Genomic DNA, 26632 nt, shown 5'->3' on the forward strand with positions numbered 1-26632 from the left:
GTTTTTTTTTAATTTATGTAAATTATTTTTTCCTTTATAGTTTGAAATTTATATATATAGAAGTATTATATATAATTTTAAAAGTATTTAGATAATGATTAAGACGGCGTGGTTAATTTAATTGACTTATATAAAAGGAGGCAATTCTAGCTTCTAATTTTGAAAAATGTCATTTCTCTATTTAATCAACGACATGTTAAATTAAGTTTAATTCATCATCATCATCATCATCAGCCTGTGTCTGTCCACTGGCCTTTCCCAAACACTTCCACCATGTGCACTCTTCCGTCTTCCGCATCCATCCACTCCCGACCACCTTTATTTATATAGACATTTTATTGACTCTTTTTTTCGTTTTATTTTTTTTATTGTAACATTCTTGAAAAGCATTGCATAAATATTTTTTCTTTCTTTCTTTCTTTCGTTTATTAATATGGAATGGTGCATCCGCCTGCGCTAACGACTTACGCTGCCGGGCAGCAGTGAGCATGATGTCAGTCCTCTTGGAATCCAAACCGGCAATCCTCACGGTACAAGGAGAGTGCTTTCTAAAGTATCTGTTCTAATTTTCTTGCTCATAATTTTAGTGTCGTTATTATACAGATATAGTCCACTAAATACATCTGCATTGAGCTGATGAATAGAATAGAATAGAATATATCTTTATTGCTAACTGTGTGGGTACATTTTTTCCTTGACTCGTATAATTTATATTTTTTAAATACATTAGATTTTAAAAAGAAATTTTTTTGTGTTCTTTTGCACGACCGAAATGTAGTGATTGTTGATTGTTTTAAAATTCGTCCAATTTAGAAAGAGCAAAGAGAGTTTTTTGTAGTTGTGAGGATGTTTGATGATCAGTTCCTTTTCTTTTCATAACATCTTTAAACATGACAAGTCATGAGGAATTGTTCGGATTAACACCAGCTGAGTTTCACCATCGTACCACCCGCCTGAAAGTTTATGAAGATATTCAGTGGATTACATATATAGCAGTAAATATAATTTACTTTCGTTCCGATCACAGTTGCACGTTACATATAAACTGTTACTTAGCAACATTACTTATTTTAATTGTTATGCATTAGAGTTTTTCTTCTAAAATCAATGTGCCTAATACGGTCCCTTAATCCATTACATTTAAGACACTCTACATCTCTACATTTAAAAAACACATAATATAAAACAATATACAGAAGAGTAAACAATAGAACAATAGTAGCAAAACACATATCCAAAATTAAATCTGTTAAAATACTAATCACTGAACCTAACCTATATATACACTTTAGTGCTAGCTCATAACCTGATGGAGGTATTCAGTGGATTACATATATAGCAGTAAATATAATTTACTTTCGTTCCGATCACAGTTGCACGTTACATATAAACTGTTACTTAGCAACATTACTTATTTTAAATGTGATGGATTATACTTTTTCTTTTTAAATCAATGTGCCTAATAAAAATACCATCCTGATCATCTGGATGAATGGCGGTCCTCCACACGCACAACCACATTGTGGAATCACCTTCCAGCAATGGTATTTCCGAACCGATACGATATTGAAACCTTCAAGAAAAGAGCTTATCCCTTTTTAAAAGGCCGACAACGTACTTGCTATTTCCCTGGTGTTGGAGTGCTCATGGCCGGCAGTACTTACCATCATTATTGAGCCGCATGCTCGTTTGTCCCCTGTTATAAAAAAAAACTGTAGCCAAAATACGCTGTTACCGCGTGATGTTCTCATCACTAGTGTTATTAAAGTTTTTTTACAGATTTCACAACGCAAGTAACGGCATGCGATACTTTCCAATACCTAGTATTTATACGTCCAACCTGTATTCATACACTTAAAAACCCTTGTGGTTGAGCAATTTAGACATTGCTTTACTGTAATGGTCGCGGGTTTAATTCTTGATCTTCATTTCAGTTCACAGCCTCGGTAGTCTAAAACCGCATACCGTACTTCCGATGGTCGCAGGTTCGATTCCTTGCCCGGTACAAGCATTTGTAATCATGCGTATGATTGTTTGTATCGGTCTGGGTGTTTTCTATGTATATTTACAAAAATAATGTATTTAGCTATTTGTGTTAGTTAAGTTTAAGTCTAGTCTAACACAAACTTTGCTTAGCTTGCCTCTTATTAATTGTTTAACCAGTTTGTTATATATTCAATATTTTTCTATTTGAGTATTTAATTGAATTAGTGCTAATTGGTGGTTTGTATTCACACACTTCAACTTAAAAATGTAAAGTAATAATAAACTTATTTAAACGAGCAACACGCAAGTTTCTTGCTCGTTCTTCTTGTTATGAGACAGGTTTCCGAATGAGCGGTAGATTAAAAAAAATGTGATGACTATTCAAAAGTGCTTCAATGTAAGTTTATTTGAATAAATGATTTTCTATTCTATTCTAATCTTGGGATTAGATGGCGCTGTGTGAGTTGTCCTGAGATTATTTTTATTACTATACTCTGTGAGTTAATTATCAAAAATAATTTATTCATGTAGGACATTTTACCCGCTTATGAACTTCAAGATTTTTATAATAATATTTTTTCCTGTCGTCCAGTTCTGTACAGATTCAATTAAAGAATGACAAGAAAGTGAACTGGATATCTTTTTAAGTCAGTTTTATATAAGCTATTTAGCGATAAGGCCGCCCGATAAGATAAAGGTAATAATACCTCTATATTATTAATTATGTTGTTTTTATTTTTATATCTGATGTACTTATTAATTTATGTAATTCTTATATCTTCCTGTGAGAGGAGCAAAAAAAGTTTTTCATTCATTCATTTATTTATATTGTACAGTTATATAGGTATCTATGTATAACATTAAATGAAAATCCCGTGCATGAACAACTGTTATAATTTAATAATATTTATATTCTTGACTATAAGGTGAGGCTGCCGGGGAACACCATGAAAAGAAAAAAGATGTTTGAAGCCAGGTGGTTGGTTATTTATTTATTTATTTATTTATTTACATCGTATAAGTGCTTTACAGTTTCCCAATATGCCCACTTAGGAAGATAATATACAAATACACACAATTATAAACACTAATTACACAAGAAAAAAAAGAGAAAAAAAAAACAATAATAATATAATACCTAATCTCCATTTAACATACTACCGAAATAATCTACTGCCATCCTACGAAACTCCAGCATAATTAATAATATTTATATTCTGGAAAGCGACTAACTACACCGTTGAGTAGACTCAATGACAGAGAAGAGGAGCCTGTTTGGCCAGCTCCGTTCTTCTCCATTGAACATGAAATATAAGTTATAATAAAACTGAAGCCAATACCTCTCGTAATATAAATATGAGTATATGACTCGATAATAGATTTATTTTTCTGACTGATTATGCACTGGAATCACCAAGTTGCCAGCCAGATTCGAACTCCCGACCTTAAGCATCTAACAAACCTTTAGACAACAAGTTTTCCATTTTGGTCAGTAAGTAGTGATAGGACCGCCGTGCTCATATCACGACAGTGACGGTTGACTGCGCGGCGCGTGCTTGTAGGGGCACCATGCTTTGTGAGCATCGAAGACTGTCTTAAAAAAAATTGTAAAACAAAAGTTGAAAAAACCATGTGTAAGTTGTTATGGATGATAATGGAATGATGCATCATCCACCTGCGTTAATAGGTTACGCTGGCACCAGTGGAGGATGATTAGCTGAACATGAGGTCAGGTCAGTTAGCCCATCGTGATAAATTCACCAGGAATTTATCATGATGGTTTCCAGGGGGAACCGTGAGGAGTTCAACCTGACATGGTACATTGCCAGTAATGGTGAGGTCATGAGTCCACATTACTAACTATACTTTTCCCCCCTGTGTAAGAGGTTGAGACCTACCTTTTACGTGTACAGCGAAGAGTCTGAAAAAAAAAGAATACTCACTAGAATAAAAAAAAAAGTTAATTTTAAACTTTCGCGTTTAATATACATTATTTTCAACAGAGAGGATGGCTTAAAATTATCATCTGCGTGGAATCCAGTCATAAATAAATTCAAGCAAAGTTCAGTAGCATCAACAGTCGATAAGTGTACGGATACCGCGAGTGCTGTGTGTCGCGAACTTTCGTTGAACAATCTAGTGACGGTAGATGAAAAAACTGCTGTCACCTATCTACATTGACATCGCTGTTACTCCAGTCAGCTCGTGACCACGGCTAGTGCAATCTAGTCGAAAAGTCGAAAGAGATAAATACCTTTATTTGCCATAAAATTATTCTTGTTAAGACCCGGTTAATAATTTAAAAAAAAAATGTGTAAATGGTTAGAATTTAACTTTAATCGAAAACTGTCTTAAAAAATAATTAAACATATCAATAAAATTAAGAAAAAATATGTAAATAGTTGATACTTGTTGACTGGTAGAGAACGCCCTTAGGTGTTAAGTTCGCCATATGTACATTTATATATTGTATTTGTGCATTAAAGTTTAAATAAATAAATAAATTTACCTTTTAATGTGAACATCGTAAACCATTATAAAAGTAATGTTCATTTCACGGTACTCTAATGAAGTAGCAGCGCGCCAGCGAGGACCGTCCGGAGGACACCGACAATACCCGAACGGAGCCGACCGCCACTTGTGCACAGTACGGCGGCAATGATACACCTTATTTTATAATCTTGTAAAGAATCAGCAATTAAACTATTTATCATATCAACATTGGTATTATTGGAGCTGCTGAAGCTCCAACAGTAATGAAAAACATTCATAAAATAAAAAAAAACAATGAGTAGATGGGTCCTACACACTGTTTTTTATTGTGTAATTATAGATTCTTTTTTATTGGGTAATTTGGGCTATTGTCAGGTGTTAGAACTGTAGCACTGCGACCTACATAGATCTATTGTGCTCGCTCTTTTTCAGAGTACGCTACCTAGACCCGTCAGGGACAAGAATTGAAGGATATTTAGGAGCGATGGTTTTTATCTCCTCAGGATAGAGTGTACCGGGGTACGAAAGGTTTAGCTTAATAAGCTATGTTTTTGTACAGGAAGAAAACACTTAGACTGTTGAATGAACTGCCCAGATTTTCTCGAGAGACTACAGCATGGGGTTTTTCAAGAAAAGTTTCTTTCGGCAAAGCGTACGTGATACCCCTGGTGTTTCAGGTGTACATAGGCTACGGTAACCGTTTACCATCAGATGGGCCGTATACACGTTTGCCACCTGGTATATAAAAAAGTTAAATTTCATGACAAGAGCTATGATATCTTAGTCGTATGGAACGGCAACGCATGAGCGGTATTACGAGTATTTCATTCTTTTTTTTTATAGGTTGGGTAGGAAGGTAGGGAAAAAATAAAATTATAATGTAAAAATTTGACGTTCATAAGCGGCTAAAATGTCCAACAAGAATAAGTGATTTTTGAATTTTGATTTTTTTATTTATATATATATATTTATTACCGCACACTTTATTATACTAATAATATAACACCCTTTCTATATTTATAATTTTTCTAAACATCTATATTTTAAACAACAATTATATTTTAAAAAATATATATTAAACAAGGATAATGTACCCAAATATCAAACTGAATCTTGACCCTATTTCACACAAAATTATCAACAAATTGAAGACATCCGAGAAAAATGCCGTCATAGCGTTGTCACCCTACATGAATCCACTGCGCACACGCATGTATATAAACCCCAAGCGCCAGAGAAAACGTTTAGTATGATAACAAACGTGGAAGCGTTCAGACGTGTCGCTCTAAAATGTGCGCAGCGATCGATATGCTATCCTCGGAATTTTTCTTCGGCCACAGCCCACCTTCTGGCTTCCTCAACGACTACACACCTCCAATGAGACGCTCCACCACAATTATAACCAGAGGTTCACCACCATGCATTACATTATTAAAACCTGTTCAATTTACTCTAAAATCCGCAACACGATCTTGCATAAGGTTGCACACGGAAAAGTTAAAGAAGAAAGTTGTGTTTGCAGACGATAGAGGTTTAGCTTTGGAACAGGTTAAAGTTATGACGGAGCCGTCTCACGTGCCACCTTATTGGACTCTAAAAGTGCTGGAAAGTCCAGACTTGGAGAGGAAACCGCCGCCTCAAGTCGTCGACATATGGGAGAAAAGGTTTAACCAACCAGCATCTGATTACGTCGAGTTCCGCAGAAGAATAACAGAAGACTGTGTATCATTAGAGAATGTGATTATAAAACAAGAAGAATGCGCTGTAGACGGTACAGTCAAAGTGAGAAATCTAGACTTTATTAAAGAAGTATTTGTTAGACTAACTTCCGACGGTTGGGCCACGAACGAGGATGCGTACTGCGCGTTTGTAGAGTCGGGACCTTTGAGCCAAAATGGGTCTTCTTTGTATGACACCTTTAAGTTCAGATTGCAATTGCCTGTCCATTCGAGAAGACTGGATTTCTGTGTGTGCTTCAGTTGCAAAGGCGTCCAATACTGGGACAATAATAGAGGGTTAAATTACACGATAGAAAAGTCGTCAGCAAGAAGCGTGCCGGGAAATGCTTGCGCGAGAATTAATTACGGGAACTCGTGGTCTTCAAGGTCTGATCTCAATGGAAACACGCCATATTGGTGAAGTTGTTAAGGTTCAAATTGGTGCAGTTTTCGATCGTGTACGAATGTGAATCATTGCCTTTATCAGTGCTACACATTATCGTGTAATCCGAGATAGTAGTGCCATGTGTTCGTGCCAGATTGGCGAATGCTATTGGATGAATTGTAACCGGCCATCTTGTAAGTTGTCTATGTACAGTGATTCTATTCATTTCACTCTGATATATGGAGATAATATATTTATTCTTTGCACACAAAAATGTACACATGTTGGACTTAATGCCTGATGGCATTCTCTACCAGTCAACAGTCGCGTTGATCAGAGATAATAAGGCGGTGCACTCTAATAATTAATTGAAAGAAAAAAACAAAACAAAAATTATAATAAATAGATACAGAAAAAGAATACATATGCAAATATATAAAAATACTAATATTCCAATATTAAATATATAATTAATACGGAGATAATGGAGAGATGGAGAGAGGAACAATAGAGTTTCATTCATTCATTCATTCATTCATTCATAATGGTTTTAATTTAAACAATAATAAAGATAGCTACGGGTAGTTATGTATTTTATTGTACATATTTATAAAATACATTTTATAGTCGTGGTTTGGTAGTCGAACAGTCAAGACTAGGCTTCGAGCTATATCCCAACTCTATTCAATGCCTGGTGATGATGTTCAGAGGTGAAACAGATACAGTCTATTTTATATATGTAACTAGCTAGTCGCCCCGGCTTTGCACGGGTCTATCTATATCTATCTATTAAAAAAATCGCATCAAAATCCGTTGGGTAGTTTTAAAGATTTAAGCATATATAGGGACGGACAGACAGCAACAGCGACTTTATTTTATACTATGTAACTAGCTACTTGCCCCGGCTTTGCACGGGTGTGAAAGTATTATATATATAAACCTACCTCTTGAATCTCTCTATCTATTAAAAAAAATCGCATCAAAATCCGTTGCGTAGTTTTAAAGATTTAAGCATACATAGGGACGGACGAAAGCGACTTTGTTTTATACTATGTAATGAAGTATATCATAGTACAGTTATCTAAGTATAAGTACATATATTTACATTCCTAGTTATCTTTATTGACCTGATGAAATGATTATGATTCAGTTTTAGGAAATTGTATATTCTGTAATATTATCCTCTCTACTGATGTCGATATAATAATAATAATAATAACCTCAGGACAATTCACACATCGCCATCTAGACCCAAGTTAAGCTAGCTAAAGCTTGTGTTATGGGTACTAGACAACTGATACAAATACATATAAATGTATTTTTTTCGTAAATACATACATATTATGCATAGAAAACACCCAGACCGATACAAACAATCATACTCATGAATACAAATGTTTGTGCCGAGCGAGGAATCGAACCCGCGACCATCGGACGTAAAGCGGTGTGCTAGACCGCTGGACCACCGAGGCCGTTGTAATATAATTACAATGGTAATTAATAAGTAATTACATTTGTAATTGTAATTTTACATTTGTATTTGTAATGTGTAAATGGATGTGACTAATTTGGAAAAAAATACACCTACTCCATACTGAATAAAAGTAATTAATTAATATACTACTGGCATGCCCCTGCTATGCTTAGGAATAGAATAGAAAATCATTTATTCAAATAAACTTAATTTAAGCACTTTTGAATAGTCATAACAATTTTTTTTATCACCACACCACACGTTCGGAAAGGTGTCATCACAAGAACGAGCAAGAAACTTGCGTGTTGCTCTTTTAAATAATCATTGTAACTTTACATTTTTAAGTTAAATTAAGTGAATACAAACTACCAACCAGGGGTCAAATATACATTCAATCAAGAAGAACGAGCAAGAGTATGACGGATTGTAGGTGTTCATAACTTTGCGAGTTACTCTTTAATGCATTTGTAGCTATAATATAAGATTTTAAATACATATATAAATTAGATGATTTTTGTATCCTAACTCATGTTACAAGTCGAAACGTGTGAATACAATCTACCAACCAGCTAATTTATAAACGGGATCAAATATACAATAAGTTATTCCTTATTTCAATCAGTCGTAGCCATTGATAAGATAAGACCAGTATATATATTCAATATTACAAACATTCATTCAAGCAGCTCCCGCCACCTTCGTTCACAGTCCTTTTATGACGGATTGATATAGCTGTGGTCTCTTTTCTATTTTTCCTTCAATATTGTTGTTAATTAGTTCGTCGTGTCGTATCAAGTGCCCCAACATGTTTCCCCTCCTATTCTCAATAATATCTATGATCTGTCTCTTTTCTTTAATCCTCTCAAGCACTTCTTCATGTTTTATATGTTATTTTGCATTTAACAAGAGAGAAAGCTATAATATAAGATTTTAAATACATATATAAATTAGATGATTTTTGTATCCTAACTCATGTTACAAAGCAAGCTGCTTGATGGCTGAAATTGGTGAGACTGTAGAGCACTTTTTAGTCTACTTTTAATAACTACACTATTTGTGACATTTGATTATCATTTTCTGAAACAAGATAAGAGAAATGTAATAACTTTCCTGGTACATAATATACATTCTAGTCACAAATACATAAAAAATTATGTCTTTAATAATCCATACTCAATCAATTTTACAAAAGTGCTTTAATATATTTTGATCATTAGATAGAGTGATTCAAGAGGAAGGTTTATATATAGAATTTTTCTTAATAAATTATACTGCTGTGAAAAGTGGTGCCATTATCATGTCAGGCACATACCTTCGTACATAATTGAAAGATCCTAATATTTGTCTCAACTCATCTCTATTACTTGGTTCTTTTAAATTAACTAATGACTCAACTCTATCCTGATGGAATTTAATTTTAAACCTCTCGAAATTTTTTTTTTCTAAAATTTTTAAAATCTTTTTCAGTGTTTCCCATTCTAAAATAATCGCCCAAATAAAAATTCTGAAAAAAATAAGTACAGTAGCATTCATTAAACCATATGGTAAAACAAGTTATTCCTTATTACAGCAGCTAAAACAGAGAAAAATACCCTGTAATTTAAAAAAAAAGGTAAACATTTAGGTTTTTTTACAATAATTTTATTTAAGTCTAATGGATCAAAATCGGTCCAACCATTACAGCTTCTCTACTATTACCAGATATATGCATTTTCACTAATATTATTAACTTTAACAATTGAACAAACATACCGGCAGACAGACATTCCTTCAAAAATAACAAAATTATAAAAAATGTTATTTTTTGGTGTATGTACCGTATATATATTCACATTGGCTTAATATTTTCTGAATGTAGAATTTTACAATTTAACTTATAATTTAATTTAAAAAACGCAGAATTCAATATTACAAACATTCACTCTTCATTCATGACAAATTTAACTCTTCATTTGATGAATTTGATTTATTGCTCTTATTTTCTTCGTCGCTCACTGCGAAGGATTTAATATACCACATTTTGCACATTTTTTCCCATATGCAGGACACTCTCTCGACCATGCTGACTTCAATCAAATTTATTATTTATATTTCTTTGAAACTTCTTCTCAGTTCTTTTATTTCCATAACTCTTTATCTTCCATCAGTCCTTTTAGCTGTTGATACGTCCAACACGACTCCTTGTAATTGTTTTTCTTTAACCTGCTTGACTCTATATAAGCAATTTGTGTCTTAAATTAGTGTAAAAACTTTCAAAATTTTCCCTTCCAATTGTTTTCTTTCTCTTTCCAAAAATCTATTTTTCCAATTTCAATATTGTTTTCACTATCTTCCTTTGATTGTTAATTAGATAATTTAATTTGGTCGTCGTGTCGTCCATTCAGTTGCTGCCCAACATGTTTCCCCGCCTATTCCATGTTAATATCTTTAATCCGTGTGTAAGCTCTTTGATATCGTTTAATACACTGTTTAGACTAAATACCACTCAAGCACTTTCTTCAGATAATTCCATTAATAGATTAATCAACATCACACATTGACATTGACATTGACTTTGACATACTTCACTTCATTCCTTATTTTATTTTTCCAGCTAATTCTTTCCATTCTTCTCCAACAGCACATTTCAAAGGCTTCCAGTTTGTCTCTTTCCTTATGTGTCAATGTCCACGTCTCACAGGCATACAAGGCTATACTTCAGATTTTTTTTTTTTTTTAATTTCTTTTTAAATTTAGGGACTTTTGTACCATCTAAGTACATGTCAGTCCCATTGTACCCTAAAACCTATACTTCAGATGTAGGAATATTACTAGCAAACACTCCAATTATATTTATATATATAGATATATTTAGACTCGTGCGAAGCCGGGGCAGGAATCTACTACGAGATAAAGAAGAATTAATTGACGTCTATAAATTTAATTTTAAAACATGTTTGAAATATTATAATTTATGCTCGGATATTAAAAAATAATTTTATTTTTATATCTAATTTATAATTCATTAATATGAGAATATTTTGAATATCAAATTCGTATTTAAGTAAATTGTGCGGGAAAATGTCACGGCGACGTGTTAAACATTATAAAACAAATGTAACATAGTTTCCTGTGCGTTTTTTTTTTAATAAGACTGATATTTCCGGTACTAATGAGTGTATTGAAAACGTAGTGATTATTTTCTCTATTTTTAACTGTAAACTCAATATTGGCTTGCGTCTTGCGTTGTATTTAGAGAGGTCTAATGGTTTCTCCATTTTTACAAAATTAAAATAAATTAATACAAGTTTTATGGAATAATGGACTCTATAAATCTTGTATTAGTTTATTTTATACTGTGCAACCATACATTTTAGCACACACACACACTGGTTTGCAAGTAATTACAGATTCCTTGCAAAATATGCCGATGTTGTTATGACAGTTTTATGTACGAAATATTTTGTTGTAGTAACTTGACCCTGGTTTTAAAAAGAAAAAACACTTTCACGTTTTCTACTTTTTACGTTGTGTTAATTGCTCTGTGTTCTTAATTCAAAATGGCTTCCCGTTTGTCTATACTTTTTTTATTTCTAATAATTAATTGCTAATGTTAACGGTATATTAGTCATACTGCCCATAAATATAACATTTAAATGTGTAACATCGTAATTTGCGTATAGTTTTTTTGAGGAACTGGCTCATTGCCACATATTTTCTCTGTTGCATATAGGGTTGCCAACCACACTTTATAATAATGTATCCTAATTTATTTTTGGTAATTATAATTTATACTTTTACATACAAATAAAGTATGCAAAAATATTTTATTTTCAACCTTTACTGTGATACGTAAATACTCATTAAGAGTACTTGACGATTTATAATTACTGAACGAAATGTTAGATGTCAATTGTGAGTTGTGACATTTGTCACAGATCTAGTGTTAAAAGCACACAAAAATACGTTTTTAATGTCTGATACTCTGTGGAAACTCTGTAGATATTGTGAAAGTTTTTAGATTTCAAAAGAAGTGCATTCGACCGATATGTAAAGCGTGGTGCGATGATAGTTGCAGGTCTCTATTTCGACAATTAAATATTTTACCACTTCGATGCATGTATATAAATTTTTTATACCACTTAGTTGGCAAATTGACGTGTGTTTTTGTAAATTCTCATCCACAATTCTGGAAGAAATGTGATGAATTAAATCAGAGGTAAACCAGACCAAGAATCATGAATAAATTATATCAACCTCAATGCCATAAAGATATTTACAGGAGAAATATATTAAACATGTTTGTCTCTCTTTACAATAATTTGTCTGACAATATAAAATTATTGAATGAGCCAGCTTTCAAACTAAATTTAACCAAATGGCTATTGGCACATTGTTTTTATAGTGTCAAAGAGTTTATGGAATATAGTAATTTAATGCATCATCTGTAGTAATTATATAATATGCCAATAATTCTGACATGTTTATTTTAATTTAATTATAAACTAATCAGAATGACATAAATATATTAATATAAAATATATATATATATATAAATTTGCACGCCTGTATACAGGCAGAATCCACTGGACATTATATTTAATATTGTATACACATATAAGTACTGTATTCTGCGAATACATGATTTGATTGATTGATTATAGTAAAAACAGAATAATTGAAATATACTTTTTTTTCCTAATACTTTTTTTTTCTTATCCAAACCAGTATATACGTCTTTTTTGTCAAAAAGTTGGCAACTGTAGTTAAATAGTATTGACGTCAGTGTGTTGTTGCATTTCAAATGAGACATAAACAAACCGTTATAAAATAAACTAGTCTGTAACTTCAGACTTTGCTCGGGTGCTCGTACCTTGATAGTTTTGTCTTTATAATCTGTACATATAAATAAAATTGGAGTGTCTGTGTGTAATATTGAAATAACCGTTTATTACTACATGTATATGAATATAAATATGGTACATATACTAAATTAACAATTTTTGTCTGTCTGTCTGTTCCGGCTAATCTCCGAAATGGCTGAACCGATTTTGACGGAACTTTTTTTGGCAGGTAGCTGATGTAATAAAGAGTAACTTAGGCTATTTTTATTTTAGAAAAATAAAATAAATTTCCACGCGGACGAAGTCGCGGGTACAGCTAGTATAATATATATATCTTAGAACAGTTCACACAGCGCAATCTAGTCCCGAGCTAAGCAGAACTTGTGTTATGGGTACTAGACAACTGATATAAATACATGGATATTTTTGTAGTTACATACACAATATACATAGAAAATACCCAAACCGGTACAAACAATCATACTCATGAATACAAATGTTTGCACCGTGCGAGGAATCAAACCCGTGACCATCGTAAGCAAAGCATATTATTATATTTGTTACATAAAAATTAGACTGTGAAATTTTTACGAATTTTATAAATGTGAAAGTTGAGCATGGATGGATCGATGTTTGTTACTCTTTCACGCAAAAACTACTGAACGGATGTTGATGAAACTTTACAGTAATATAGTTTATACATCAGAATAACACATAAGCTACAAATTACATGCTGCTGAAACCGCAGCTAGATATACACATACGATTGATTTCTTAAAGTGCTCAGGCAGGAATCGAAACTAAAAAAGAATAAAATAAAATAATTTTCGATGTTTTTCTGATATAATAATTGTCATTCTACATTTTTGTTAATTCAAAAGTGGTATGAAATGCTAATAAAGACCTCATGAACATCTTATCATCCTCCACTGGTGCCCCACCAGCGTATACCGTTAGTGCAGGCGGGTGCACCATTCCGTTATATCATACATTAAAGAAAAATATGAATGTATAAAAAATCGTATTAAAATATCGTCGATTAAATAGAAAAATGGCATTTTTCAAAATTAGAAGCTAGAATTGCCTCCTTTTATATAAGTCAATTAAATTAACCACGCCGTCTTAATCATTATCTAAATACTTTTAAAATGATATACAATAATTCTGTGTAAATTTAAAACTTTAAAGGTACAAATAATTTACACAAATTAAAAAAAAAAACTTTCAATGTTTAAATTTAAAACTATAAACGAAAACATAATTATGTAATAATGTAAAAAAAGATTTCAAATGCTTGTCTTGTAAAAAAAATGTACATTTGAATACTGCAATTTTTCTATTTAACCGACGATATATTAGGTATGCATATAAATAAAACAATAAAAAAACATACCTCTAGACTGTTGTCTATGATGGGGTAGTCAGAGTCATTGTCAACTGTCAATGTTGTGAACGCAACACTTGACTTGTTCACATATCGCTCGGTGTATTTAAAGGCGGTAGGCTCGAGCCTACTTGCGAGTCATGTTCTCCTGGTACTTTCACTGTAGTATCAGTAATAGTGAGATAACTTCACGACTGTTATCTTTGATGGAGTAGTCAGAGTCATTGTCAACTGTCCATGTTGTGAACGCAACACTAGACATGTCCACATTCGCTCGGTGTATTTCACGTAAATAGGTTATTGAGAATAATATAAAAGCTATGTATATATTAATTTTATACATAATTGTATAATTATTATAGAATTAATGAATGTGAATTAACGAATGAAATTTACCGAAAGAACTGATTAATAATAATTAAATTTGTATTTATTGAGTTTATTTGTAAGTGAAAATAGTGTAATTTAAGAATGTATTCTATTCACAATTGCTAGTATAATTAATTGTATCTGTGTATTTTTATTAAATAACTGTATTGAGAATTAATACAATAAAATATAAATATTTATGTTGCTTTACGAAATTAAGTTAATTTTTATCATTAGGTACATGTTATAAAACAATGTCGCTGTCGCAGTCTGTCCGTCCTATGTACGCTTAAATCTTTAAAACTACGCAACGGATTTGAAGCGGTTTTTATATATAATACATGTACACCCGTGCGAAGCCGAGGCGAGTAGCAAGTTTATAATAATATTATACTAAGTATTTTTTTTTGTAAAATAGATATTTTCAGTTACGTGTAATTCTAAAACAAACTTGTTTAAAGAAAATCTGATTAGTGTGGTTGATATTACTTCCTATAGACAAAATATCATCTAGTTTCATAAGTTTTTGTAGTAAAATTTTCATAGTAACACGTTTTGTATGGAGAGAGGTCGGGAATATGCAGTTTTGTTCAGGAGTGTGTCCAGGAGTTCATTCAATCGTCATAAACAGTAATACAAGTATAAATATTGCTGTATATAAACAATATTAACATTTTTAATTTAATTAAGTACTGTTTAACGAGTGAAATTTAATTAAAGAACTGATTAATGTTAATTATATTTTTAATTAATTAAAAATGTATAGTTTACAGTTTAATGATATATCTATTGTTAATTTAGAATTGGTATAAGATAATTTTGTCAAATATAATTATTATATATTTAAAATTTATAATATATGTTTTATTTCTTAGTCTTTTTTCGTATTATTAGAAAAACAGAAAAATATATTTATTTGGCGCATACAAAACAGTCATACAACATTTTACGAAAATTATAACAAATTATTTTAATAATACAGCTGCGACCAAATTGGTTTCTACTCAGCTTTGTGTCTGGGCTGTAAGGCCCAAACGCTGATTTTCAATGCAACCTTGTAGAAAATAATTTTAAATATAAAAATTGTGTACCTATTGCTGCCTGCGTGAACGTGCGCTGTTGGTGCTTCTGATAAGGTGTGATAATGTATTAATATTATTTTTGGGGTTGGAGTTTAACTGTTCCATTTGACCACCGCTTAAAGATTATATATAGTCATAGTTTGTAGAAATAAGTTCGATTAGATATAGCAAATTTATAAATAGTACAATTGTTACATAGTAACACCTTAGAAAAGATTAATAGATTTGATAGGGATAAGTTTATAGAAATTTAAGTTATTTTTGTTATTATTTACAAAATTGCTTGACAAATAAATGATTATAATGGTTGTGGTTTCAATCCCTCACAAAAATAAATAGGTCGGCAAATAGAAACGGAATAGAATGTAGTATATATAACATTTTGTCAATCTGGACGTTTTCATCCCTAATAGGGGTTGAGATGACTAACTCAGGGTGTCCATTTGTCCAGGTAGTTTCCTCTCTGTGTTAACATAAGGTAGCTAGATTTTTTTTTAAAGAAACTTGCTAGATTTTAATCCACTTCCGTCTCCTTTGAGCTAACTAACCTGGATTTTTTTTAAAGCAACTGATTAGATTTTAATCCTGGTCACACAAGATTACATAATGTCGAATTTTGAGAAAAGCAAGAAGCAAGCAAAGAAAAGGAATTTATAATTGTAAACATTTAAAGCATATGGCCAGACGGCCTCGGTGGTGTAACGATTTAGCATACGGCTTAGCTTCTCATAGTCGCAGGTTAGGTAGCATAATATTATTGTATTGTATAGTACTAGCTGTCCCAGCAAATGTTTTGACTTAAAATAAAAAAAAAATTTGGGGTGGACTACCCCTAACATTTAGGGGGATGAAAAATAGATGTTGGCCGATTCTCAGACCTACTCAATACGCTCACAAAATTTCATGAGAATCGGTCAATAAATGTCAAATGTTCTGTTCTAACGAACTTATTGACCAAGAACGTAACTTAAAAACAATACAAACATATTGTTTGTCTCGTGTTGCTATCACATGTAGCGTGTTTCACAGCTCGATTAAGGTTGTCAAATATTTTATAACTACAATAAATAATAAAAAATAAAAATTCTAGTATTATTTCTTTTTGGGATTGTGATAAATTACTCGTGGTCCACCACCATGTGCTGACTATCCTGACTTCTTGCTCATCCTATCATACACACTATACCGTTAGCGTAGGTGGATGCATTCCATTTTCATTCATTAAAACAAAACCGGTACAGCCATTTCAGAAATCATCAAAAGCAGATAAACAAACAGGGTTACGTGAAATTACTTTACACTTCAACTTTATTTGTATAATTGATCATTGACAACCCTATAATAGCGCTGTTATCACGCGAGGTTATCAATTTACTTGTTACTGACTATACAGGTGTAGGCAGCGTGGAAATAACATGTAGTTAACGTTACAAGGTTCAAAATCTGCGTGGTTCATATGCTGATACAATTTTTTTTCAAGGGATGATAATGGAATGGTACACTCGTTTGCGGTAACGGTTTACGCTGGCGGGGCACCAGTGGAGCATGATAAGATGAGGTCAGGTCAGTTAGCCCATCGTGACAAATTCACCAGGAATTTATCACGATGGTTTCCAGGGGGAACCGCGTGGAGGTCAACCTAACATGGTACATTGCTATCACTACTAACAATTCCCTTTCACCCGTTGATACAATTTTAAGAAAGGAGTCTGGGTGGAATGTAATTTGTATGTAGTTGGCCGCTAAAGAAAATGGTTACCAGAGGGACCCGCGTGGTCAACCTAACATGGTACATTGCTATGGGGTCATTAAACAACATTAGGAGTTGTTATGAAAACAGCTGACAAATAATTTTGAATGCAGCTGTCTTTAGTGGACTGTATTTACGACAATAGGATTTGAGCAAGAAATTGATAATTTGGAAGGCACTCACCTTGTACTGCGAGGATTGCCGGTTCGGTTTCAGCAAGGCTTCCCAGAACTCCGGGCTTGTCCGAACTTACCTTTTGAACGGGTTACCTGTTTACCACCAAAACCGACAATAGGTGCTTTCCAGTATCAACTCTTACGTTCCTTTATTATTTCGTACTTAAACTAATAATATTCACGAATTTAGTTAACAAATCTATATAAAATATCGACAATTACGACAGCGATAATCAGAACACTTTTTTCGACAACGACAAAGGCGAAACGACTCCCACCCTCTCAATCTCTTATTTTTTTACTTTTTTTTTTATTATTTACGGCATTGGATATCGCGATAATGTTGCCGTGCGTATTATTGTGAATAGTGAACAGGGGTCGTTCAAGTATTACGTCATCGCTGCCTTGTCTTTATCCCATTATTTGTGGTCGGCGCAGTGTCATTCTCTTCCACTGCTCTCTATCGGTCGTCATATCTGAACATCATCATCATCGCAGCCCGGAAGACTTCCACTGCTGGACATAGGCCAAAGATCTCCACGACGATCGGTCCTGCGCTGCTCGCATCCAATGCCTTCCAGCGATCTTGACCAGATCGTCGGTCCACCTTGCTGGAAGCCTTCCCACGCTGCATCTTCCGGTACGTGGTCGCCACTCGAGGACTTTACTGCCAACGGCCATCAACGAGCTATGTGCCCTGCCCATTGCCATATATGAACATACTCTTCTTTTATTCATATCATCTTTCACGCAATCCATCCATCTTTTCTTAGGCCGTCCCCTCTCTTTACATCCATCCACAATCATATTATAAACTTTCCATAAGACATGATTCTCGTTCCTCCGCATAACACCCATACCAGCTCACACAATCCGTTCAAGTATGACGTAAGCAGATTTATTACAATTATTTACCCCCCATCCCCCTTGTCAGCAAAAATAAGCAAAGCTTACCCCCTCCCCCCATGCTTACGTAAACATTTTTCAATTAATGTATTGTTTTTTTAGCAAAGACAATGTGAGGGTTGCCATTCGTGTAAAAAAGTAAAAAACTAGTGATGACGTAATCATCATCTAGACTCCCCCACCCTCCAGGTCATCCAAAATAAGCAAAGCTAACCCCCCGTCCCCCCATAGCACTTACATAATACTTGAACGATCCCGTATTTCTGTCAAGTATGTATGCTTAAAAATAAAAATTAGCATGACTACTGTAAAAAGGCATATTACAGAATTGCTTGTTGATATCTGTTGGCGCGCAAGCGACGACAGTGGACGGCTGTTGGGTCTGCGGGCGCGGCGGGGGCCTAGCCGGCAGCGAGCCCGATCTGCCGCGACACCTCACTCGGCCATCGGGTACCGCACGCACTTCTCTTAACACTTGTAATATATATTCTAAAATACATAATCATACAGTCCACAACGTGATATCATTTCACCACCCTAACCGGGCCTAATCATATCACTGTGGCTTAATTATTGATTTATATATGTTTGTAATACAAATGACTTACTATTCATACTTGTGAACGGGTGCTGCTTGTGGGGACTGGTCTGTTCGGGTTACGAACACTGATTACACTATTTGCTGTTGCAATAGCATATGCTAGTCACTGTATTCTACCAAATTTGAATTTAAAAATGAATCTGTATTATTGTAAACATGTACAACATTTATTTGAAAAGAATACTAGCCGAGTTTCTTGTCAGTTCTCATCTCGAAATCATTCCGAACTGACGGTAGATTTGACATATCATAAGAGTCTGTAATAGACCTACATGAATAAAGATATTTTAAATTTGAATTACTACCAATCCGAAATATTATTAACTAGTTACCCTCCCCGGCTTCGCACGGGTATACATATTATACATATAAACCTTCCTCTTGAATCTCAAACCACTCTATCTGTTAAAAGAAATCGCTTCAAAATCCGTTGCGTAGTTTTAAAGATTTAAACATACATAGGGATAGACGGCGACAGAGACTTTTGACATACTCATATTATAAATAATGTACGTCCTTGATAGTAACTAACTAAGAATAACCAAAATTGACATCTGTTTTGTCTGTTGCATGTCAGAAATGACAAAATGTGTGAAACTAATTCTAAAGACCTTAAAAACCAAACAACAATAAATAGTTGAAATTCTTTGAATACGTCCAACAAATACTTATAAAATAGTTTTAAATATTAATTTAGTTGTTTACCAATGAAAGAAGTTTGACAGACGGTACACTATTTTAATGTCGATTTTTGCAAATAATACACTACCAAATTGTACACAAACAATAATAGACACTTATTGCACTATTATATCACTAATAACGATGTCGAAAATAAAATATTCGTGTGATAGACTATTAAAAAATATTTATTTGTTACGGCCAGCTGATAATGACAACTGTCGTTGGTGTTGCTAGTCGAAGAAAAAAAAACCACATATGTACCTAGATTTTAATCAATAAATATTAATTTAATTTATTTATACTATGTAATTATAATAATGATATTACAATAGCAATGTCATTAAAAGAAAGTTTAAAATGAAATAACAATTTGGATGAAATTTAGTTTATTTATACTTAATTTATAACAAAATTGTACATTTCAATGTTATTGCATAAATGCGCAAGCAAGGCTGAATTAAACATATCAATTTATTTAAAAATTATATTATATATTAGTATAATACAGTGGTTATACATTGCCCCCTCCGATCGATCCCCCGTCCATTTCAAACGGGGATCGATATTACGACGGCCTGAGCCGAGCGGTGCCCTCAGACTAAAGTCGTATCTGTCAGGCGGGAGTTGTCCCTCAGCCGCTCCATAAGTCCTTTGTTTTGGAGTGCCATCTGCAGTCGCTCCCTATCATCCGGTAGAGCTGTAAAGGCCAGCTGCGGCCAACAGCATTAGAGTAGTCCGGAATTTTTTTGGATGTTAAATTTGACAAAATGTGTTATTAGTTTCATATTACATATACTTAAGTTGTAGTTTTTGTATTGTTACATCATTCTGTTTTTTATTATTATTTAACATTTAAATTTAATATTGTTTGTAGCATTTATGTATGTTGTATGACATTTAAAGAAAGAAACGAAGAAGTACTACACAGGGTAAAAGAAAAAAGGCAGATATTGAACACAATAGAAAATAGACGAGGGAAAATGTTAGGACACTTGATACGGCACGATGATCTCATGAAAATTATTATTGAGGGAAAATAGAAGGAAAGAGGGGGAGGGGAAGACAAAGGAATAGCTACATCAAACAAATTGAGGACAAAATGGGAGTCGTGTCGTATCAAGAATTAAAGAGCATGGTGGAAGATCGCGGAAAGTGGCAAGAGCTCCACCGATAAGAGCGTAGCTCTTAAATTATGAATGAATGTATTACATTTAGGCTAAACATGTCAAATTCCTTTTATATGTATAACATCTCGTTATCAGCCTGTCCTTGTCATCACGGATGTTTTAAAGAATCATGTATCTTGAAAAAAAGAGAAGACAATAGTCGCTGGAGTCCATAACAGAATTACCAGACGATATTAAATATTACAGATCGGCGACACATTTATATTTATTTATTTATGTCATACTAAGTCAGCTTTATATTCTGCGTAAACCTGAAAACCACATTGTGAGAAAGTGTCTTTCCATGGCTACAACAAAAAGAGAACGAGGCAGGCCACCAACTACCTGGTTGACAAATGTCCATAGGACATGAAGGAGTTGGGCCTGTCAAATGAGGATGCTTACCAGCGAAATGTATGGCGCTCCAGGATTAGAAAAGCCGACCCCGAGTAACGGGAAGAGGCGAGGATGATGAAGAATACTAAGTGAGCTTTACAGTCTACCAATATGCTCACTTAGGAAGATAATATACAAATACACACAAATTACATACATATACACTAATTACACAAGGAAACAAGAGAAAAAAAAATGTGTATTTGACAGTCTTTCAATGAGAAAATAACGCTGATAAATATTAATGGACAGTGTGAAAGATGATATGGTAAGAAAGGGAGAGGAGATATTAAAAATTAAACAAAATAAACTCTCTAATATGCCACATCTAGTACATGATGATCTGATACATCTGTGTACATGTGAACCCAGTACCGCTGAGGCCATCTATGCGCGGTAAGCAACCAATAAATGTTATCATTTATGCGGGTAGTTACTGCGTAGACTTTGTTACTGCACCGTCCGCATTATATATGTACACCTTCTTTTGTATTTCCACTAATATTTAATTTTGTATAAGTTTATGCTTTTAGTTCTCATGTTAAGTGAATTATATGTAATTCTTAATGAGAATAAATATCTAAAACCTAAAAATATGGGGGGTAGCGGGTAAGGTAAGTGGACTGTATGGATTGAACTAAAGGGGGATGCACAGTACGTACCTGCGACTGTAGAAAGGGGATTGTTAGTAATGTGGACTGATGATCCCATTGTTAATAATGTACCATGTCAGCGGTTGCTCCTGGAAACCATCGTGATAAATTCTTGTTGAATTTGTCATGATGGGCTAACTGACCTGACCTCACGCTTATCTTATCATCCTCCACTGGTGCCCCGCCAGCGTAAACCGTTAGCGCAGGCGGGTACACCATTCCATTATCAACCTTTAAAAAAAACTGTAGAGCAGGTGTATTCTTGCACAGCTGCTGCACTCGATGAATACTAAGTTTAACACAGGTACGTACACAAAGTTACTTATTGTTAATGTCAATATTATATTAATTCAGAAACTGTAGTGCTTTAATGATTTAATTTTAAACTCAAAATAATATATAATCTTTCAATTACCTAAAAAAATTACATTAATACATACAATAAAAAAAAAAACTCATTATATTATATTTATATCAAAAGCGGAGCGGTCGGGACGAGTCACCATTCACGTTAGTAGACGAGGTCGTCGGAGGACCTCAGTTGACATACTGTGCGCGGGAAAGGGAATAGGATATGGGGAATTATACCATACCACTTGATATGTTTATAAATGTCGCAAACAGGGAGTGAATAGAATAGAATAGAATAGAATATAGAATAGAATATATCTTTATTGCTAACTGTGTGGGTACATTTTTTTGTGGGTGGTATAACAATATATATAGCTATGTATCAACAGTTTCACCTTATCGGGTATGCAACATGAACGAGATGACTGCGAACAGGGATAAATGGTAGAGAAAAACATTGCGACGACCACAAATAAATGGACAAGGAAGAAGCAGATGGTGATGTTGATGACTATGATGATAATCTGATGAATATAAAACATAAACTAGTATTTCCGAACGCATTAGTACGTTAGAGATATGTTTCCGAAAGTCGGATCCTGTTTGTACTCGTTTCAGAGATTGTGTAAATGAAAAGATCAAACACTACCTTCTCTATAATGAATCTGTATTTTTGTAATCATGTACATTTGGAAAGAATAAGAGATGTGTTTCTTGTCAGCTCTTAGCTCGAAATCACTCCGAACTGACGGCAGATTTGACATATCATAAGCTTTAGGATAGATCTACATGAATGAATAAATAACCGTAACAATTAAAAAGCGCCATCTAGTCCCACGGTAAGCAGAGCTTACGTTATGAGTACTAGACAACTGATATAAATACTTAGAACTTTGTTTTGTAAATCTAAATATATATAACTCAAAGGTGACATAGTGATCTATCAACGTACAGCCCAAACCACTCGACGGATTGGGCTGAAATTTGGCATGCAGGTAGATGTTATGACGTAGGCATCCGCTAAGAAAGGATTTTGATTAATTCTACCCCCAAAGGGATAAAATAGGGGATGAAAGTTTGTATGAAACTTTGTCAATTTTAAACTGATCGGGCTGAGACTTTGCATACATAAAGCTACTATGATGTAGGCATCCCCTAAGAAAGGATTTTGATAAATTCCACCCCTAAGAGGATAAATTAACGCGAGCGAAGCCGCGGGTAAAAGCTAGTGTATTATATGATTGAGTACAATGATCCCTGACCCATCCGTCATACTCGTGAACGGTCGGCTGGGATTACAGGCACAGATTAGTTTATTTCCTTTTTACAAAGAAGACAATTTGAACTTTATTACAGAGTCGACGCTCGGAAATAGTAGTAGTCTACAAATCAAGCACATACATTAAATGTCTTTTAAAAAAATTGTACATCGTTGTCTGTGCGGTTGTGCACGCTAATCTTAGAAACAGCTTACCCGATGTTAAAGTGGTTATCACTAATCTATTACAGTAAGTTTTGACTAAATTCTAATTGCATAAATCACGTGACTCTCACGCTATAATACACACACATATATGTGTGTGAGTGTCTGCAGTCTTCTGTGATAAAAAAAACTATGATAAACAGGACGAAAGTCTCTTATATTTATTATCCCAGATGGGGGTAGGTAGACTAGTTGACATGTCCACATTTCAATTTTCATTATTTTCAATTTCATTAATTTTTTTTAAGGTTTTGTATTTTATGTTGGGCTAAAAAGGACTTGTATCCAGAGCCGTAAAATATTAAATAAAAAAAAATATATTTGAATAAAGAAAACTATATTGCTACATCAGACGGCGGTAGACACTAGCCTCTTTGCGAGTCATGTTCTCCTGGTACTTTCACTGTAGTATCGGTAATAGTGAGATAACTTCACGACTGTTATCTTTGATGGGGTGGTCAGAGTCATTGTCAACTGTCGATGTTGTGAATGCAACACTTGACAGTATATATGTCCACATTGACACTATTCGAGTCATGTTCTTGGTGTATTTGAATAAAAAAAAAATCTTCGATGGAGTAGTCAGAGTCATTGTCAACTGTCCATGTTGTGAACGCAACACTTGACTTGTCATAAAGTTCTCCTGGTACTCTTCATGTTCTCCTGGTACTTTCACTGTAGTATCGCTAATAGAAGATAACTTCACGATTGTTATCTTTGATGGGGTAGTCAGAGTCATTGCCAACTGTCGATGTTGTGAACGCAACACTTGACATGTCCACATTTCGATCAGTATATATTTGAATAAAAAAACCACATCAATTCCATAGACGGTCGTAGGCTATAATCTACTTGAGTCATGTTCTCCTGGTACTTTCTCTGTAGGTGGCTAGCTTACCGCCGTCTCTCAGAGCATCACGTCAAAGACCGCATGCCCACCGGTGGGTCACTCCGCAACGAAAGTTGGGACCGGATGAATACGAGTGGGCACTTTAATTGAAATAAATCTGGGGGTTAAATTTAGACCTTCTATTTCAAATTATTGTACACTAAAAACATATTTATAAAATAATATACGTACTTGTAATGAATAATAAAAAAAAATACAGGTCCTTATGTGAGAAATAAGATATTTCAATACGATCTGCAACGTGATGCATTTCATATCAGTGCTTCAATATAGTGAAACTATCAGACTCGGCCACGCGTTGCTGTGGCTGAGGTTCTTGAATAAAATAATATTGCGACTATAAATTGAGATGTAGATGTATCTATCCTATCTCTCAATTTTGATCAAATTGCACACAATGTTAAAATCAAATTTGCAATCGGTTCAGTAGTTTAGGAGTCCAGCGCGGACAAACAACGTGATGCGTAATTTTTATATTTAAAGATTGACGTATATTTTATTGGCTGCTAGATTGGAATCCACTACCTTTTGGTTTTATGCCGAGGTATTTAATTACTAGACTACGACGCTGCCTTGCTATATGTATATATATATATATAAACATTATAGTTTACATTGTGCTCCTTTTCTTGGTATATTTGTAAACGGCGCCGCGTGGGGATATAAACGTCTTCTCGACTTGAACTCCACAAGATCCGTTATTTTGATTGGCTGGAACAATACATAGATAGATTAATAATAATAATAATAATACAATTCACACAGCGCCATCTAGTTCCAGGTTAACCTAGGTAAAGTTTGTGTTACGTGTACTAGACAACTGATACAAATACATACATAGATACATATTAGTTTATGTACATACATACACTATATAATAATGGACGAAAATAAGAAAAAAAGATTTTTTTTCTAAAATAAAAGTAGCCTAAGTAACTCCTTATTACATCAGCTACCTGCCAAAAAAAGTCCAGTCAAAATCGATCCAGCCATTTCAGAGATTAGCCGGAACAAACAGACCGACAGACTGACAGATAAAAAATTGTACAAAATGTTATTTTGGTGCATATACCATATTCATATGCATGTAGAAAAAACGGTTATTTCAATATTACAAACAGACACACCAATTTTATTTATATGTATAGATAAAAAAATACACCGACCAAAAACAAGCGACCAGAAATTCCCCGTTCCTATCGATAGACGCGCACTGGCATGAGTCGATTGATCTCAGGGTTGCCAACCTTATGATAGGTTTTTTAACATTCTAGATATTTTTTTATATTCTAAATATCGTTTCAGTGGGGACTGGGGCCCTTTATATTCACGGTGCCCTGGGCTGCACCCCAAAAAGCCCTTAGCTATCCCGCCCTGAACTACAATAATGTAATGTTGGGGTGAGTTAGCGTTACAATATCTGTGTGAGATACATCCCACTATTTCAAATCTTTGCCATACATAGATATATCGTTTATTTGTTTGTTACTAATCACACACAACCTGTTCATAAGAATGTAAAATACATAATACAACATAAGATTTATAAAATTGTGTTATTATGTGTGATCTGTAGCATGTATGTATTAAAAACTTACTTCCTTGCGGGTGGTCTGGTCATCCTCCACGTCTCCATTCTGGGTAGCAGTTCCAGCTCCGCCCTCAGCTGTCGACACCACGTAAACAGACAACTTCTGTCTCTCCAGTGAATCTTCACTGATGTATTTCTGTATGTATATAATAGAAATTATATATAGAAAAAAACTTGTATGTACGGCTTTATCGATCGATCCCCCGTCCAATTCAAACGGGGATCGAAATTACGACCATCCGTCAAGCGGA

General features: G+C 33.9%; 2 protein-coding genes across 2 annotated transcripts in view; one reads left to right on the top strand and one right to left on the bottom strand.

Moving 5' to 3' along the window:
- The first annotated feature begins 5766 nt into the window (after window positions 1-5766).
- Window positions 5767-7760, top strand: LOC131850389 (protein phosphatase 1 regulatory subunit 3C). Its single transcript, XM_059200602.1, has one exon. The coding sequence runs from the start codon at window positions 5770-5772 to the stop codon at window positions 6616-6618; it is 849 nt and encodes a 282-aa protein (XP_059056585.1). The 5' UTR covers window positions 5767-5769; the 3' UTR covers window positions 6619-7760.
- A 17623-nt stretch (window positions 7761-25383) lies between these two features.
- LOC131850392 (insulin-degrading enzyme) overlaps window positions 25384-26632 on the bottom strand; it is a 31902-nt gene continuing 30653 nt past the window's right edge. The window contains exons 25-26 of the mRNA XM_059200605.1: window positions 26389-26517; window positions 25384-25501 (exon numbers count right to left, since the gene is read on the bottom strand). Coding sequence (XP_059056588.1) covers window positions 25394-25501; window positions 26389-26517 — 237 coding nt within the window. The 3' untranslated portion in view covers window positions 25384-25393. The remainder of the gene's footprint in view (window positions 25502-26388; window positions 26518-26632) is intronic.

This window comes from Achroia grisella, unplaced genomic scaffold (assembly GCF_030625045.1).
Source record: "Achroia grisella isolate CSIRO2021 unplaced genomic scaffold, CSIRO_AGI_Agris_v1 utg768, whole genome shotgun sequence".
Classification (NCBI taxonomy): Eukaryota; Metazoa; Arthropoda; class Insecta; order Lepidoptera; family Pyralidae; genus Achroia; species Achroia grisella.